The sequence below is a fragment of the Macrobrachium rosenbergii genome, chromosome 55 (genome assembly GCF_040412425.1).
Source record: "Macrobrachium rosenbergii isolate ZJJX-2024 chromosome 55, ASM4041242v1, whole genome shotgun sequence".
NCBI classification, from domain to species: domain Eukaryota; kingdom Metazoa; phylum Arthropoda; class Malacostraca; order Decapoda; family Palaemonidae; genus Macrobrachium; species Macrobrachium rosenbergii.
In genome coordinates this window covers 11,480,015-11,497,802 of record NC_089795.1, presented here as the reverse complement: position 1 = coordinate 11,497,802, position 17,788 = coordinate 11,480,015, and the positions used below count along the sequence as shown (strand labels likewise).

Sequence of the window (17,788 nt, the reverse complement as noted above, 5' to 3'; positions counted from 1 at the left end):
TACAGCTTATTGTGGAATCCGAACCACATTATACCGAGAAATGAACTTCTATCACCAGAAATACATTCCTCTAATTCTTCACTGGCCGGTCGGAGAATCGAACGCAGGTCCAGCAGAGGGCTAGCTGAGAACAGTCACAGTATAAACTGAAGTGAGGCCAAGCTATTTATTTTTCGAAACTCAGACTCTGAAATCCACCATCATCAACCGAACTGAGACTACTAATCTCTCAGGAGGCCACTGGAAGCTTGATTTAACCACTGAGTTGATGTTTGACCTGTTACCAAGCGTTTTAGTGTGTCAGCCATCCTCCAGAATCGATCCAGATTGAGGCAAAGGGTGGCAGATCGTAGCAAAGTTATCGTCGGTCCGTGACTTTCTATGGCTCTGTGCCATAGAAATACTCTTGCACTACAACACAGACACATGGGTAGGTGTTCAGTTCAGTGGCGTTCCTGAATGGGGTGGGGGGTCTGTTTGAAATCGCCCCCTGGGCCCTAAAGTGAGGGGGGGTCCAAAATGCGAAATTTAACCACTGCTGCTATGGCAGAACAAGCTAAATTTCTGAAATTTGCATTTACTAGTGCCTTTAAAATGATCCTACAATTGCTCATATTCTAAAAATTCCCCCCCCCACGCCCCCCGCTGCGTTGGCTCGCTTCACTCGCCTCCCACCCCATAAGAGGGGCCCCAATTGGGACTGCGCCCCCCAGGGCCCCAAAATGTCTAGGAACGCCCCCGGTTAAGTTACCTAGTTCCTCGTTGGACGAGTCAGTAGAGTTGTCGGCTAGCACTCTGCTACGCCCGAGTTCAAGTCTCCGGCCAGCCAGTGAAGAATTAGAGGAATTTATTTCTGGTGACAGAAATTCATTTCTCGGTATAATGTGGTTCGGATTCCACAATAAGTTGTAGGTCCCGTTGCTAGGTAACCAATTGGTTCTTAGCCACGTAAAATAAGTCGAATCCTTCGGGCCAGCCCTAGGAGAGCTGTTAATCAGCTCAGTGGTCTGGTTAAACTAAGGTATACCTAACTTAATCTCCCATCAGTTCACAATTTCACATATTCTGTGAACAGAGCTTGTAGTAAATCACCAACGACTGAATGAAATTTTTTTTATAATCTACGTCTGCTCCTCTTTCTTTCATATTTCCTTCAGCCAGATCTCTATTTTGGTGCCTCCCATTTCAGACGCACTGGTGAGGACGGCCGTCAAACTTGAGTACAGCTGTCCCAACTGTATGCCAAGTGCGCCCCTCGCAATAAATACTTGGCCACACAGGTGTGACCCTAATGGCGTGGCAGTTGGGATCGCCTCTGCTACCTCTTTCCCAGACCTTGACTACCTGCTGTGTGTTCAGATACCAAACATGATGGTCGACATGGGCAATGGCTATACCTGTGCAGACGATACAAGGGGCTGCGAGACAATAGCCAGTGCTTCTGTAAGTAAAAATTCTGGAATCATTCGCTCTGCATGCATTCAAGGATTCTCTCATTTTGGCTGTTTGCACATGAACAGTCTGTGTTCTTTATTTCAGAGCTCTCTCTCTCTCTCTCTCGTTACATTGTAAAACATTGTTATCATGTCTCATGTGTTAATACATTCCGATTTTAAACTGAATAACGAGGAGATGAAAATGAGGTTTGTAACGACCACCACAGCGAAACGAGTGTTTTGTTTTGCTCTGTTATTCATTTTCTCTTTATTCCTCTTCTGTTGCACAGTGTTAAAAAAAAGTGGAAAAAAGGTGAAAATCTCCCCATCTCTGCATCTAAGAAATCGACAGTAAGCATCTGCTCAGTTTAAGGAGAACAGCTTTCCATTTCCACAGCCATATAAAAAATTAATACTCTGCCATCAGTACACCAGGCAAGATTCGGTCAGATGCCAATACAGGAACTCTTCCTTCTGTATTTCCTATTACCTGCTCTTACTTCTTTCACATGAACACCATATTATTCTTGGGCTGTTTTGATGTCAGCTTCTGTTCCATTAGAAACTGAGGAAGATCTTTTCTTTTGAGATTTAGTACATGCCGGCATCTTGAAATCTGACCCGGAATGACGCGGCTTCCGCAGGAAGTCCAGTAGCCGGGTGTGGGAACGTAGAATTTGTTCGTACGTTCTTTCCAAGTGGGAGAGGCAAACGAGTCAGATATTATGATTTTGTGCGCAGGTGAATCACTAAGACACGATCTTTCATTCATGTGAGACGTGCTTCTGGTGAGCCTTTTTGCTACCGCTATTGAGATGTCTCTTTCCGGGTCACGAGACAGAGGGAAATTTTGACAGATATGTTGGCCTAGGTCATTGAAGACAAATCTGACTTTGGGGAGAATAAGATTAGTTAAAGTCGATGTTTAATTTTGTTCTGTTTGAAGTTACGGATATTACTCGATACTTCGCTTAATCTCATTTATCCATTCCTTATGTTAGACTTATTGAATAAAGCTCTATTTTTCTTAAGTTCGACAGTCCCCTTTACGAACCTAGCTAAGTCTTACGTGAAAGCGAGAGAATGGGAACAGTTGGTTATAGAAAACGTGAGATAACTTTTAGGATTAAAGAGGATGTTGGACAGGGGTAGGTTCCTCCCTCCTTTGGGGTTTAGATTAAAGGGGGAGGGTAACATATACAAGCAAAATGTGAAAGGACCACCTTTTACCATTTGCACAACTGCCAGAACACAAACACACTCACATACATACACACACAGACACACACACATATATAAATTTCTGACTCACATCAGGATCGAACCCAGTTCTTTCAAGTGAAAGAACAGACCGCTGACAACCAGGCCACACAAGTCATATAAGAAGTTGGAACCTGAGTGCCACTGTACTTAACGCATTACCTGGGCAGGCTAACTACTTGTATATACCAGCGTGTTTTCCCCAACTTCCCGACTCAGCAGAGACCCAGTTGACAGCATTTCATTCGAACGATCCTTTCTGAGTGAATATGATAGAAATAATCAACCCACAGTCACGTGTGGAAGAGAAATAAATTTCTGACTCACATCAGGATCGAACCCAGGTCTTTCAAGTGAAAGAACAGACCTCTGACAACCAGGCCACAGAAGTCACTGCCGAGTAGGGAAGTTGGGAAAAACACTCTGGTACGCAGGCAGTTAGCCTGCCCAGGTAATGCCTTAAGTACATTGGTACTCAGGTTCCAACTTCTTTTATGATTTGTGTGGCCTGGTTGTCAGTGGTCTGGTCTTTCATTTGAAAGACCTGGGTTCGATCCTGATGTGAGTCAGAAATTTATTTCTCTTCCACATGTGACTGTGGGTTGATTATTTCTAATATATATACTGTATATATATATATATATATATATATATATATATATATATATATATATATATATATATATATATATATATATATATATTGTTATGTTATGAGTCCGGTTGGAAGAGTTAAATTGAATTTTTAATGTAATTTACCTTAGGGACCAACATCTAGATCTCAGAACATAAGCAATAAATGTAATTAATAGTATGACTTACCTTGAAATTACATCAATTCAAAGAAAATGGGAAGGTCGCCTTTCAAACCGGTTGGTTAGATTAAATGAATTTATTTACAAATTTGCAACTCAAAATTAATATGGACAGGGTGGCAGTTCAGCAATCAAGGCACATGCAATGTGCCATAAAAAGTGTAACTACAGTTAGCACATAAATAAAAGTTTGACTGGAATCTCATAAACTGCTTAAGCCTGACTGATCAAATTGTTTTACATTAGCACAACAATAACACTGACGGCCTAACACGTGGCCCTTGTAGACTATCAATTGCAGAAGTGTCTTGCACATGGTAAGATGGAAAGGAGTCTTCTACAGCAATTGTTTCACAAGGGCAGGGGCAGAACACGAAGAGCCAGATAAGAGGACTCTGGAAAAGAATTCCAGGTCAGCATTGATTTACATAAAGACTATCTCTCACATGAAATTAATTATTCACAATGGAGGGAATTATTAATTAGATTTAATTAACACATGGTAACACTATGTTGGGAATGCTCTAATTGTTATCACTGAACAAACTTAATTTAGGCTTGGACCAAGTCATGAGGGCAAATGTGCGTGCTAGGCTGTGGGAAACAAAGGGACTCTGTTTGGGAAAATGAAAAGTTGGAAATACTGAAAACTGAGAGAAATTCAGAACAAGGAAAAGAACACTGGTGTTACTTGCAACTTCAGGACGTACCCTATTGCATCTGTGCATGGAGCTCGCTTGCAAAAGATGGATTCAAGCCGCAGAAGTCCCGACACGTGGCCAGCGGGAGGAGGACAGCATGCACCAGACGTGCAGTTAAGAGTCAAGCGACCTTGCGCTTCGGAGTTTGGGCACGGAGTGAGATCAACCCAAGTTGCAGAAGTGCCCTTTCGATCTAGCAGCGGGCACAGGAGAGCGGTACATCTGGAAGAGGCAAATAACAGCCAGCACAAAGGTCATAGGGAAATAGGTCTTATAGTTAAGACTAACTAAGAGTCAGCCTAGCAGCCCATTTGCTAACATGACGTGCCCTTGTGCCCTAACGGCTTCCTGTTCCCCAGTACTGTACAACAGTGGGGTGGGACGACTACATTCTGTCGCCGCTAGTGGGCCTCTCCTCCAGCCACCATGAAATTTGACTTCCTAGCTAACGGACTGGAGAGCCGAATGTTGTAAACATGCAAGAATATATATATATATATATATATATATATATATATATATATATATATATATATATATATATATATATATATTATATATATATATTATATATATATATCAGCATCCTCAAGAAACTGAAGAGTACATTTTCATACATACTTATTTACTTGAAGAGTATAAGAAGAAGGCACCCACAGTACAAAACAAATTACTTTCACCGGGTCCCTCTGGTCAAGACGAAAAGAAATAAGATAAAAAAATCACTCACTGCCACTCAGGCTTAAAGCCCTGAAGACAAAAACGTCATCTGTTTCGCTTTATTATTATTCGAAGAAGAAACCTATTCATATGGAACAAGTCCACCACTGCCTTGAAATTCGAATTTCCAAAGAATATGGTGTTCATTAGGAAGAAGTAAGAGGAGGTAAAAGGAAATAGAGAAAGAAGAGATATCACTTTATTAAAATAAAAAAAAAATAAATGAAAAATGCACTAAACTGCTTGAATGACTGAATAAAGCCATCTTTGAACTATAACTATAGCACATCTATTCTGCTTTTCATAGAACCTTGTGATTGACTGCATTTGGGGTGACACTCAGTACTATAACCCTGCTGGCAGTCTACGGTACGCCTGTCGAAGCATGACCACCACGACGTATAAGGTAAGATACTGAAGATGGGACCGCGCCTTGTTTGCATGGATAATGCACGAATTTATGCACACATATACATGCTTCTGTCGAGCATATACCTATATATATATATATATATATATATATATATATATATATATATATATATATATATATATATATATATATATACACACATTTCTCCAATGTGGATAGTTCTTCATTGGTGGGGTGGGTAGAGCTCTCGGCTAGCATGCTGTTGGCCCAGCGTTCGACTCTCCGACCGGCCAATGAAGAATGGGAGGAATTTATTTCTGGTGACAGAAATTCATTTCTCGTCAGAATGTGGTTCGGATTCCACAATAAGCTGTAGGTCCCGTTGCTAGGTAACCAGTTGGTTCTTAGCCACGTAAAATAAATCTAACCCTTCGGGCCAGCCCTAAGGAAGCTGTTAATCAGCTCAGTGGTCTGATTAAACTAAGGTGTACTTTATCGTGCAACACACAGTAGTGACATTGCTGTTATAGTCTTTCCCAGTCAGCTTACTATAGCGAGAGTGAGTTTGTTGTTGTCTTCAGAAAAGGAGGCTCATTTGTGATTTAGGAAGGTTTTCATGTCTCCATGGGAGCCACAACCATTCGAGAGTCACTCCTATACCTTGGGGCATTATATTTGTATCCAAAGTCAATGGCACTAACACTCTCAGAGCAGCAGGTGCGGCTGTGCCCTTAGTAAGGAGATGACCTCGTACAACTGATTTCAGGAGAATAAGAATGATTAGAAAAGCATTGCTTAGTAGTTTGTGTACCAAGGTAGGAGTGTGTAGGATACGCAGGTAGTGTTGTAGCTCATTTCATTGCACAGACGCATTTCCATACCTGATCTTTTTCAACTGAAGTTAAGTATAAGAAACTGGCATGAATGATCTCAGACTCTTTAGGGAAGAAAACCCAGGTAAGTGTTAGTCATTCCCCTGACCTGGATTTTAATGAGTCGGAAAGAGGTTCCATCAGTTTGCAGCCCTGCATGCAATTTTTCCTGTGGCTTCTGCAGTATGGAATAATAGGGGCAATGCATTATTGTGAGGTATTATTATTATTATATTATTGTTGAGAGTGATCAGCTGATTTCCTTTTATTTAGCACCTTTTCCATGGTTACTGCATTCTGTAAGTAACTCGCCATTGTTCGTCATTTTCTGGAGAGAAAAATAGTTGCAAAATTGGATAGTTTCTTTACAAACGACGACTCTGGTGTCTGAAATATGGCGTTCATTTTCCGTGGAAGTTTTTCCTCATCAACGTGAGTATTGTAGTGGGTCTGAGGAATGAAAACTCCACGGAAAATGAGCGCCATATTTCAGTTACTAGGGCAGAGCTGTTCTGTAACTATTAAAGTGTGTTCTTCCTAAACAAAACTACGAAAGTTTGCAACCTATTTCAGTTACTAGCGTAGAGTTGCTCTGTAACTGTTACAGTGTGTTCTTCCTAAATAAAACTACGAAAGTTTGCAACTATTTCCCTCTCCAAACAATGACAGACATCGGCGAGTGACTGGCAGAACGCAGGGACCCTGAAAAGACTGTTATCAGAAAGACAGTTAAAACTATAAAATAAATGCAGCTGAAGCAGCTATTCACTTTGAACACTACGTAGCTAGAAGAGGGGTTTCTACCTTTACTATCATTATTATTCAGTGAAAAAAAGTCTAGGCAGAAAGCCTAAGGGAACAAGGTTACCTCACAAAGAGAGTGCAGGTGAGAGACTATCCTGTTGTTGTGTGAAACAGCAATATAAATCACTCAGAATTTCCTCTGCACCTCACCTTCTCCTGCACAGGTTTCTTTCGAGTGTGTTGTGAGTTTATAGTCCAAGCACGTTTCCTGAAATGATCATGAAGACTTTATCTGTTCAGGTTTGCCAGCTTACTTCAGTAATGATTGTGATAAATATTCTTATGACTATTTTTACATATTTACCACAGATCAAAGCAATACATATATAGTGTGTCTTATAGAATAAAGAGAAGGAGAGTCAATATTTGTAAATAACTAAGAAGAGTCAGTTACCAGGAGAGAAGTCTCATGAAATAAATTAATATATATATATATATATATATATATATATATATATATATATATATATATATATATATATATATAATATATATAATTGTAATAGCCACAGTGTCCTCTTATCATCTCGAATTCTTGGCGCTTTTTTGGATATGCTTGTCACTTCAAAGCCGTAAGATCACGAGGTGACCTCCTTGTGATTATGGTGACGCGGGTTCGTTTCCCGCGACCGGGCATCACAATCTCTTGAATTTCTTGCGCTTGGACCTTACGGCTTAGTAGTGACAAGCCTGTCCAAAAAAAGCGCGAAGAATTCGAGAAGTTAAGAGGGCATTGTGGCTATTACAATTATATGTATATATATACATACATACATGTACCTGCAGCTTACAGAAGTAGGTTCTCGTTCAGTCAGAGCGAAAAAGCCCGATTCGAATCATCCCTATTTCTTCTGTCTTCTTCGTCTCCCGTCCTCCGCTACAGATTGACCTAACTCGCTGCGTCAGGCCAAAGGAATCCTTCGACTACGCCGGAGGAATCTCGACCCCCGTCAGGATGTTCCGCTGCCCTCCCCACATGCTGGCGCAGAGGTACTTCGCGACGGCTGCTGTCCCCGCCTACCTCCTCTGCTGCCTCCTCTACTGAGGCTGCTGGTTCCTGCCTTCTCATCTGGTGGACGACGACTGCGCTGCCTCGCGCTCGCTCGATTCCGTTCCTCGCTCCGGTGCGTCAGTGAACTACTCCTTGCATTTTAGTACATTTTTATCTGTTTATTGATTTATTTTTCTTCTTTTTTTAAGCGTGGTCTCTTCTTTCTGCATCTCCCTTTACTTTCTCTTACTTCTTTTCTTATGAACACCTTCATATTCTCTGGAAGCTTCTGGAATTCCAAGTCAGTGGCCCCTTTGGTGGGCTTCTTGCTCCATATGATTAGGTTTCATCTTCTGAGTAATAATAATGATAATAATAATAATAATAATAATAATAATAATAATAATAATAATAATAATAAAAATAATAATAAGTAATAATAATATATAATAATAATGGTAATAATAATAATAATAATAATGAAAGTAATAATAAAAAATAAAATAATAATAATAGTAAAAATAATAATAATAATAATAATAATAATAATAATAATAATAATAATAATAATAATAATAATAATAATAATAATAATAATAATAATAACAAGTCATAAAGAAGCTGCCTCTTCCGTCTCATATATTTCAATAATGGACTCAAATTCTTGTCTATTTATTTATTGTTTTGTTCATTTATTTTTCCCTTTCTAATAACTGATCTCTTCTTTTTTTTGTATTTCCTGTCGCCGTCCGTTACTTCTTTCAAATAAACACCATAATATTCTTTGGAAGCATGAATTTTGAGACAGTGGCCCTGTGGTGGGCTTGTTCCGTGTGAATAGGGTTCATAATAATAATAATAATAATAATAATAATAATAATACGGTTTCTCGAGGGACGGCATATATTGGATAAAAGCCAAACATTAACACGGTGAAAGAAATAAGAATTTCTTCCGGCCATCACAAGGAGAAATATAAGAAATCAGCCGACACTAAACATCGTCATGAGAGAGAGAGAGAGAGAGAGAGAGAGAGAGAGAGAGAGAGAGAGAGAGAGAGAGAGCACCAGATGCCGAAAGCATGTCGCCTGGCTCCGGGTACCCACCTCCAGCCTGCAACACCGGTTAGGCCTAGATCACAACGCGTCTGGGACACATTTCGTCACCAACACGACAGATTAAAATTTAGCCCACTAACCAACCGACCAATTGTAAACACCCCGCCTGCTATAAATACCCGTATATCATGTATCCCAATTCATCCGCTTTTGTACTCTCAGGTGACTGCCAGTGTGCTGTTGGCACTTACAGGAAATAAACCCAAGGCAACAGAAATCTTTGAATGTCCTTAGGGCAATTGATACGGCAGCTGCACGCTGATGAATAGAAGACTAAGTCGAATAGAGAAGCCTCTATATACTGCCCTCAGAGAAGGCCTCCTCCCTAATAATAATAATAATAATAATAATAATAATAATAATAATAATAATAATAATAATAATAATGCACTGGGTTCTGTTGTTCACATCTTTTAGTCAATGAACGTTTTCCGGTCGTGGAATCACACACAGACATAAAGAACTCTTTGTTCCATCTTAGATTTGAAGGGACTTCTCATACACATCGAAATTAGAATCTGTATTTTGTTTGTTTCTTCCCCCAACAGTCATACCTGAAACCATCGTGGGTTGGGGGAGCCCTCGACAGCATTGTTTGTCGTGGAAATGAATATGACGAAAGAGAAACTGAAATTTATTTATTTATTTGTATTGGCAATTAAAGCTGGTAAAACTAAACATTCTACTGAATTCAAAATAATTGCACCAATATATTTCTTTTCAAGTTCTGTCATCTAAATTTATATATTTGAACTTACATGGGACCATCTAACAGTGTTCATCAGTGCTACATACACAGCTAAATGATCATGTTTATGTACACTCACAGATAATTATATTTTCATGACGTTGCCTTGCAATATGTATATCCTCCTACAGTTTTGATATATTTACTCTTCTATTTATCATGTATTATGTGTAATGATAATGATTGTTGAAATATTGTATGTAGTGTAATGTCAGATCTCAAAAGAATTAGTGATTTAGATAACAGCATAATTTAGAATTAATAATATCTTTCTTGATAATAGCGTAGTAGCGGGAGAGAGAGATTTGAGTTTTAGACCAGATGTGCCATCTGTCACCAGTTAAGATAAAGCGCTGACAGGTCGAGATAACAATTGCTGATCTGTTCTGGAAACAAACTTGAGTTTTACATTTTGTTTTTAAAACATGCCAACCATAATTACTCAGTTGAAAGCTGTTTGATCATGTTAGGATTTCTGTAAGAGCTTTGTCTCATGCGAGAAAAAGACGAAGGTTTCGCAATGTTTAAGATTGCATTGCTCTGATCATGTATTGTCCCGATTGTGTTCAAAACTTTTGGCTGGAAGTGATGTCACCTTCCTCCTTCTAGAGCTTGTATCTCATTCCCAAAATGCCTTAATGACTTCACTTGGGTGTTCCATCTGCTACTGGAATCCTAAAAAATTTATTTACTCTGACTTTCGAGACCGATCAGTTTGGTTTCTCTCTCTCTCTCTCTCTCTTTCTTCAAAAGAGAGAAGTTATTAACATAGAATATTTGTGGTCACTGTATTAGTATTAGCTTTTGAGATCCGATTACAGCGAAATTTGTTTGTAACAGCACCTGACAAAAAGTGTTTTGTGAATTTAAAGCAGCTGCCTGATTTTACAAAGGTTTTCACAAGCTTGTGTAAGGTAAAGTGAATTTTACTTATTATTACCATGTTATAATCATGTGTGTTAAAAGAATTTTTACCTTAGTGAAATTATTGATAAATCTTTTGTGTATTTTTGCATGTTCTTGTGTTTGAAATCTCTTGATTTTTCACATTTGTGATTTAACATTTATTTACTTAGCATTTTAAATATTTCTTAATAATTTAACATTGCATACTTGATTCAATTTTCATTTACTAAGATTTTCTTTTCAAATCTTGGGTAATTCTTGATAGTTTAAATTTTGCTTGATTAATTTAATTTCTTGATAAATTAAAGTTTTTGTGATTTAGTTTTGTTTAATAATTTAATTCAAGAATTAATTAACTTTTGTATTGTTTTCAAGTAATATCAATTTTTCAGATTGTGAATTTTAATGAGAAATTTTAAATTTAAAAATAAATTTTTGTATTTAATGTTAAAAAAAAACAGTTTCATTTATTGACCACCAGTGAATAGGATTAATTGTGTGCATAAGGCAAAGTGATAAAGATGTTTTGTTCCTTTAGTTTTGCTGAAGTGAGTTAAGACCAGGGAAACAGTTAGAGTTGTTTGATGGAGTGACATCACACTTGTTTTGATAAACTTAGTTTGATTTTTCATGTGATTAATGGTATCTGGCTGAAGTGAGGTAAATTTTTAATTTTTTAAGGATAAGAAGTTCCCATGCTTTACGTATGAAATGTATTAGTATATTTTTTTCAGTAGTGTTATTGAAATTTGCTTTTCTAATTGACATATGTTTTTTCTGTATACAGGAAATATTCTATGCAATAATACTGAAAGGTCGTTTATATAGGTTTCTATGTTAAACTTCACAATTATGATAGCTTATTATAATTTCTATAATACTGTAAGTAAGGAAGGTTACGCCAGACAAACGAACATGTGACCATGTGGCCTTCAAACACTTACAGATCAGCTTAACTCTAGTTGAAGCTTTGTCACGGGACGGTCGTGGGTAACTTCCATGTTAGGATGGGTACGCTTGCATCATCTACGCTTCATGGAGGGTAGAAATCACGTGCTAATTGCCATAAGCCAACCTTTTGATCGCGTATAGCTCCAGTCAAGAGTTTTGTCCCATATGTGCATAAAACGTTCTGTGGGGTTTTAATTTGGCGCGTATCGAGTAAAACAGATTCTGGTCTGAGGGGTTGTACAGCGTTCATTACTAAGTAGTCTCTTTCTCTCTCGTGTTTACATTCGTAACGTAAAGTACATTATTGTTGGTCACTCTTTGATTTGGATTTTTATTGCGAAGTTTAACAGACAGAACAGTATTAGTGTGTAATGGCTGCTGCAGCATTCAAGATAATAACAATGAAAAATCATGGTTTTTAGTTTTCTGCAAAAGAAAAATATTGTGCCGGCTTTGTCTCTCCGTCCGCACTTTTTTCTGTCTTCCCTCAGATCTTAAAAACTACTGAGGCCAGAGGGCTGCAAATTGGTACGTTGATCATCCACCCACCAGTCATCAAACATCCCAAATTGCAGCCCTCTAGCCTCTTCAGTAGTTTTTGTTTTATTAAAGGTTAACGTTAGCCATAATCGTGCTTCTGGCAACGATATAGGCCAGGCCACCACCCACCACCGGGCCGTTGTTAAAGTTTCATTGGCTGCAGGTCATACAGCATTATACAGAGACCAACGAAAAATAGATCTATTTTCGGTGGCCTTGACTGTACGCTGTAGTGACTGTTCAGAAAACTCGGTTGCATGGTAGAAACTTCGGCACATTTTTTTGCTTGTTTTTATGAGTATTATTTAGACCGGTCTATCTATTGTGAGTATATTTTGTGATTTAGGGACTGATAGACCGGTCACATCGAGGTGAAAAGTTTTGGCACCACTTTGGTATTTTTTATATATTTGCATTTTCATATTTTATGTATTTGTATACATTCTTACACTATTGTTCAGAGTGTTTGTTTGTTGAATTTCATTTTCTTTCAAAACTTAATAATTTTGCTTTGATAATTTAACTTTTTGTTTCATAACTAAATTCAAGAACTAATTAAAACTGCACTTCCAAAATTATTGTAACTAATTTCAGAATAACAGCAAACTTTTACTTACTAAGAATAGACTTCTGTATTTGAAATTTATACAGCAGTGTTTCATTGACTGACCCCCAGTGGTAGGACTGATCATTTTGTAAGTGAATCAGAGAGAGAGTTTTGTTCCTTCAGGTCTTTTGAGGTGATTCAAATCGAGGAGAAAGATTTGCAGCGGAAATGCAGAACTTAATAGAGCGCTGTTATGATAAAAAAATGCACATAACAGTAACAACTGAATCAGGATGCTGTTTCTAATGTTATGGAGAATTCTGAAGATTGCAGTGGCCTTATGCCAGCAAGGTCTAGTGAAGTCTAAACCAGTTAGAGAGATGATGGGGGCGATTTGAGTGAATAAAAGTTTGACGGGAGAGAATGAGACGTCTTCTGTGAGAACAATTACGAAACTCTGGCGGAAAATAACCTCTATATTTCAGTTAATAGGGCAAGTGGCAGTGAGACTGGTGGTTAGATACTTTCGGTAGCTAAGTCTTACAAGAACTGAAGGGAAAGTTGATCAAGAAATGCAGTTGAGAGAAAAGTGGATGGAAATGGAAAGAAAAATCAATCACTAACCCTGAGGAGAGGATGAAGGTAACAGGTGACTGACTAAGGGAAAGAATAAAGTAGAGTTTACGGGAAGAGCGAGATCAGTGACAATGCAGAAAAACAACCAATAAGATAATGGGAAAGTTTCATGGAAAAAGTAGATATTTCAAAAAAATAGATATTTCAAAGCAATACGAAACTGAAATAATAAAAACAAAGATAATAAAAAGTAAATATGTCAATAAGAATGATAAATAAGAACTTCAAGAATAGAAGTCTGGGTCTACCGCTGGTGTCGGGTAAAAACAAAGGTCAGAAGAACCTGAAGATAAGGGTTCAGGAAAAGTCTGTCTAAGGTCAGATGGCCAGAAGGTCGTGATGACATCGCATAATGTCAGGGGTCACCACAGTCTGTGATAGGTCAGTTGACCTGAGCTGATTTTCCTCCATACAGGAAACTTGGGGCTTCTTGCTTGAGGTATTTCCTGAGGAAGGCGATGCCCCATTGGGCTTTACCTACTGGGATGCCTTCTTTGGTCCAGTTACTGAAGGTTTTTAGACTTTTAGAGGAGCTATTTATAATAATAATAATAATAATAATAATAATAATAATAATAATAATAATAATAATAATAATAATAATAATAATAATAATAATAATTAGATGGAAATAACATCTCACCCATATGCAGGAAGTGCAGTATGAAAGATGAGACCATAAACCACATGGCAAGCGAATGTCTGGCGCTTGCACAGAACCAGTACAGAAAGAGGCATGATTCAGTAGCACAAGCCCTCCACTGGAGACTGTGCAAGAAACACCAGCTAGCTTGCAAGTAATAAGTGGTACGAACACCAACCTGAGGGAGTGATAGAAAACGATCAGGCAAAGATCCTCTGGGACTATGGTATCGGAACAGATAGGGTGATACGTGCCAATCGACCAGACGTGACGTTGATTGACAAAATCAAGAAGAAAGTATCACTCATTGATATCACAGTACCATGGGACACCAGAGCAGATGAGAAAGAAAGGAAAAATTGATAAGTGTCAAGACCTGAAAACCGAAATAAGAAGGATATGAAATATGCCAATGGGAATTGTACCCATAATCATGGGAACACCAGGCACGATCTCAAGATCCCTGAAAAGGAATCTGGAAAAACTAGATGCCGAAGTAGCTCCAGGACTCATGCAGAAAAGTGTGCTACTAGAAACAGCGCACACATAGTGAGGAAAGTGATGGACTCCTAAGGAGGCAGGATGCAACCCGGAGCCCCATGCTATATAAACCGCCCAGTCGAATAGGATGACTGTGATAGACCAAAAAAAAAACATTAATACTGTATATGGTGGCCACAGGGGAAGTGGTGTATAGTCCCCTGTACTTATGTGTAATCCCAAATCATGTACTACTCGTACATCCAATTTTTCCAAGTTAGTTTTGCAGGGCAGAGCCATAATTTTGACAGGTATGATCCAGTTTGCTTAAACATAGATATATAAAGCCCAAGTAGTACAGTTTTCCAGTTAGCACCCCAATAAAAATGTGATGCCACCTTCAATAAATATATTCAGTGCCTGTTTAACAGCGCTTGTGAGGTCATTTATATACTTCTGAAGCAGTAGATCTGCGGCATTAGACAGCAAAGTCATCTGCAAATGATGACCCTCAGACCCCAGTTGGTAGGTGGTCCATTGAACTGTTGATTGCTATTATAAATAGAGTGACACTTAGCACACTACCTTGTGGGACGCCTTCAAGTAAACAGGAAAAGGAGAATGCTGATCCTACACCAACTTTTTGGCAGAAATCTGATACAAAGAAATCATTTATGAAACAATACATAATGCCTCCAATGCCCCAAGCAGCCACCTGCTTTAGAAAACCATTCCTCCAGGGGGTATTGTAAGCTTTCTCCATGTCAAAGATGGTTCCAGTGACAATTCTGGATGGCAAATGTATTACTGATTTCCCTTGATAACATTACTAGTCAGTCTAAAATACTTCTATTCTTCAAACGCCAAATTTCCTATAGAAAACCATTCCTCCAGGGGGTATTGTAAGCTTTCTCCATGTCAAAGATGGTTCCAGTGACAATTCTTGATGGCAAATGCATTTCGGATCTCCCTTGATAACATTACTAGTGAGTCTAAAATACTTCTATTCTTCACACACCAAATTTCCTATTTGACACAAAATATTTTGTTTCCAAATACCAGACCACTCTGTTGTTATGGACCATCCTTTCAAACAGCTTACGTACACAGCTGTTAAGCGCTATCGACCTGTAACTCTGATAGTCAATTTGCATCTCGTCACATTTTGCACCAACTCCTTGCTCCAGAACAATGTGTAAGTGAAATTAACCTAACAATTAAGGTAAACTATTTCATACATCAAGATTTTCAAGTCAACGGACTCAGAAGAAAAGCAAAATAAGGGAAGAGCAGTGAAGGTCAGCGTAACCATTTAATTTAAGAAAGTTAACAGACACAGCAGAATCATGCATGTTGTTTGTTTAACAGCCTTCAGTCACACCCAAAGTTACTGAAAAAAAAAAAAGGTTTCCATAATGCATATAATGCACCTATTAAATTCTATATTACATCACATTAACTAGACAATTTCAAATGAACTTAACATTATATCCTTAAATTCACAGTTCCTGGAATGATGTTATGAGTTCTGGGTGGAAGAATAGCTCTTATGACAGTTTGACTTCAAACTATTCAATGACTTTGGACTGTCTTATAAAATAAATGCTTAAATACCTATCAATAAAAAAATACTCAGAATTTACTGCTTTAGAAACACAAAATCATAAAGTAACACAAACTTAATGGACCTCAACTTGACATATTTCTGCAAGCACAGGTTACCTTAAGTTACAAACTTTGTGGAATTGTTGTTAACTATAAGATACCAAGAAAATATTCTCAAGTGCAGCTGTAATATAGGGTCTTAGTTAATGTACTTTTATTCATTTATTTATCAATTTGTTAATTTATCTGTTTTTTTTTAATAACTGATCTCCTCTTTCTGTATTTCCCAATACCTTCTGTTACTTCTTTCGAATGAACACCATAATATTCTTTGGAAGCTTGGATTTCAAGTCAATGGTCCCTTTGGTGGGCTCGTTCCATATGAACACAGTTCATCTCCTGAATAATAATAATAATTATCAGAGAGCCAGACCCCACTAAGTGTCTGTCTGCTAAGTTTAGGTGCTACTATTCACAGATGAACACAATTCCTACCTTTTTACACTGTGATGACATGGCTTCCATGTACATAAATGTTAATTCACTTTACTTCAACACTACCCTCCTAAGTTTTGACAGTAATGGTGGTAGTGATGGCCAAAGCAACAGTTCTGAACAAAACTGTTATTTTAACGAGTCTGTACTTCAGCAGTAAAGAGTATAGTATCAATGACATCACTGATCAACTACTGCAAGTTTAATTTACATCTCTCCAATTTTTCAAGATAGCTGTCACTAGGGATGTTACAGTGCAATCTACATTGAAGCAGTAAAACATCTTTAGCTTTACAAGCAGTGAATAAAGTCATCCCTCATACCGTCAGTGCAAGAAATACAACTAAAATGGCAGCAACTCAACACATTATTTCATCTTGTGTGTGTGTGTGTGTGAGAGAGAGAGAGAGAGAGAGAGAGAGAGAGAGAGAGAGAGAGAGAGAGAGAGAGAGAGAGAGAGAGAGAGAGAGAGAGAGAGAGAGAGCATCACTATAAAGGCTTTAGGAATAAATTCAAAACGTCACTGGCATCCAAAAGGAAATTTAGGTCTTGAAATGCACAAAACAGGAGTTGGAATAAAACAAATCTAACAAAACCAAAAGACATTCTGACAAAGACAAAGGTTGACAGCAGGTTTAGATGAGGTGCCTACGATAAAACTATGAAAAGGGGACCTCCCAAGAGGAGGAAGTATCGCGGATGCACAGCTGAAGAGTCAACAGAAGACATCTGGTATTGACTGCAGAACTGACAGCAGAATTCAAAAAGGAGTCATTCAGAGGATTTGTGGGCAAGACACTTTTGACCATTTAAGTGAAAAAGAAACTGGACTTAGAATAGAATAGACTATACAATTAGTCCGAAGACTAAGCGCTGAAAGGGAATTTGGGGGTAAAAGGCTACAAAGGTGTAACAGGAGGAAAACTCAAAGCAGTTGCACTATGGAACAATTGTTTCAAGTGGGTGGAAAGTAAGATAGAAAGAAAGAATATGAATGGAGGTACAGTAAAAGGAATGAAATGGGTTGCAGCCAGGGGCTGAAGAGATGCTGCAAAGAACCTTAAGCAATGCCTACAATGCACCGCGCATGAGCAAACACTGGACTTAGTCTGCTGTGGCAAAAACAGCTGCCCACGAAATGACGGGA

The 17,788-nt window shown here is 38.3% G+C and overlaps 2 protein-coding genes across 4 annotated transcripts in view; one reads left to right on the top strand and one right to left on the bottom strand.

Moving 5' to 3' along the window:
- Positions 1-1,732, top strand: part of LOC136835736 (uncharacterized) — a 50,495-nt gene extending 48,763 nt beyond the window's left edge. The window contains exons 3-4 of the mRNA XM_067099598.1: positions 1,190-1,443; positions 1,727-1,732. Coding sequence (XP_066955699.1) covers positions 1,190-1,443; positions 1,727-1,732 — 260 coding nt within the window. The remainder of the gene's footprint in view (positions 1-1,189; positions 1,444-1,726) is intronic.
- LOC136835899 (zinc finger protein OZF-like) overlaps positions 1-17,788 on the bottom strand; it is a 124,888-nt gene that overhangs the window by 44,442 nt on the left and 62,658 nt on the right. The window contains exon 4 of one of the 3 annotated variants that reach the window (XR_010852274.1): positions 3,594-3,906. The exons of the other annotated variants lie outside the window; for them this stretch is intronic. The gene's annotated coding sequence lies outside the window, so the exon portion shown is untranslated. Of the gene's footprint in view, positions 1-3,593; positions 3,907-17,788 lie in introns of those variants that run through there. 3 annotated transcript variants of the gene reach the window in all.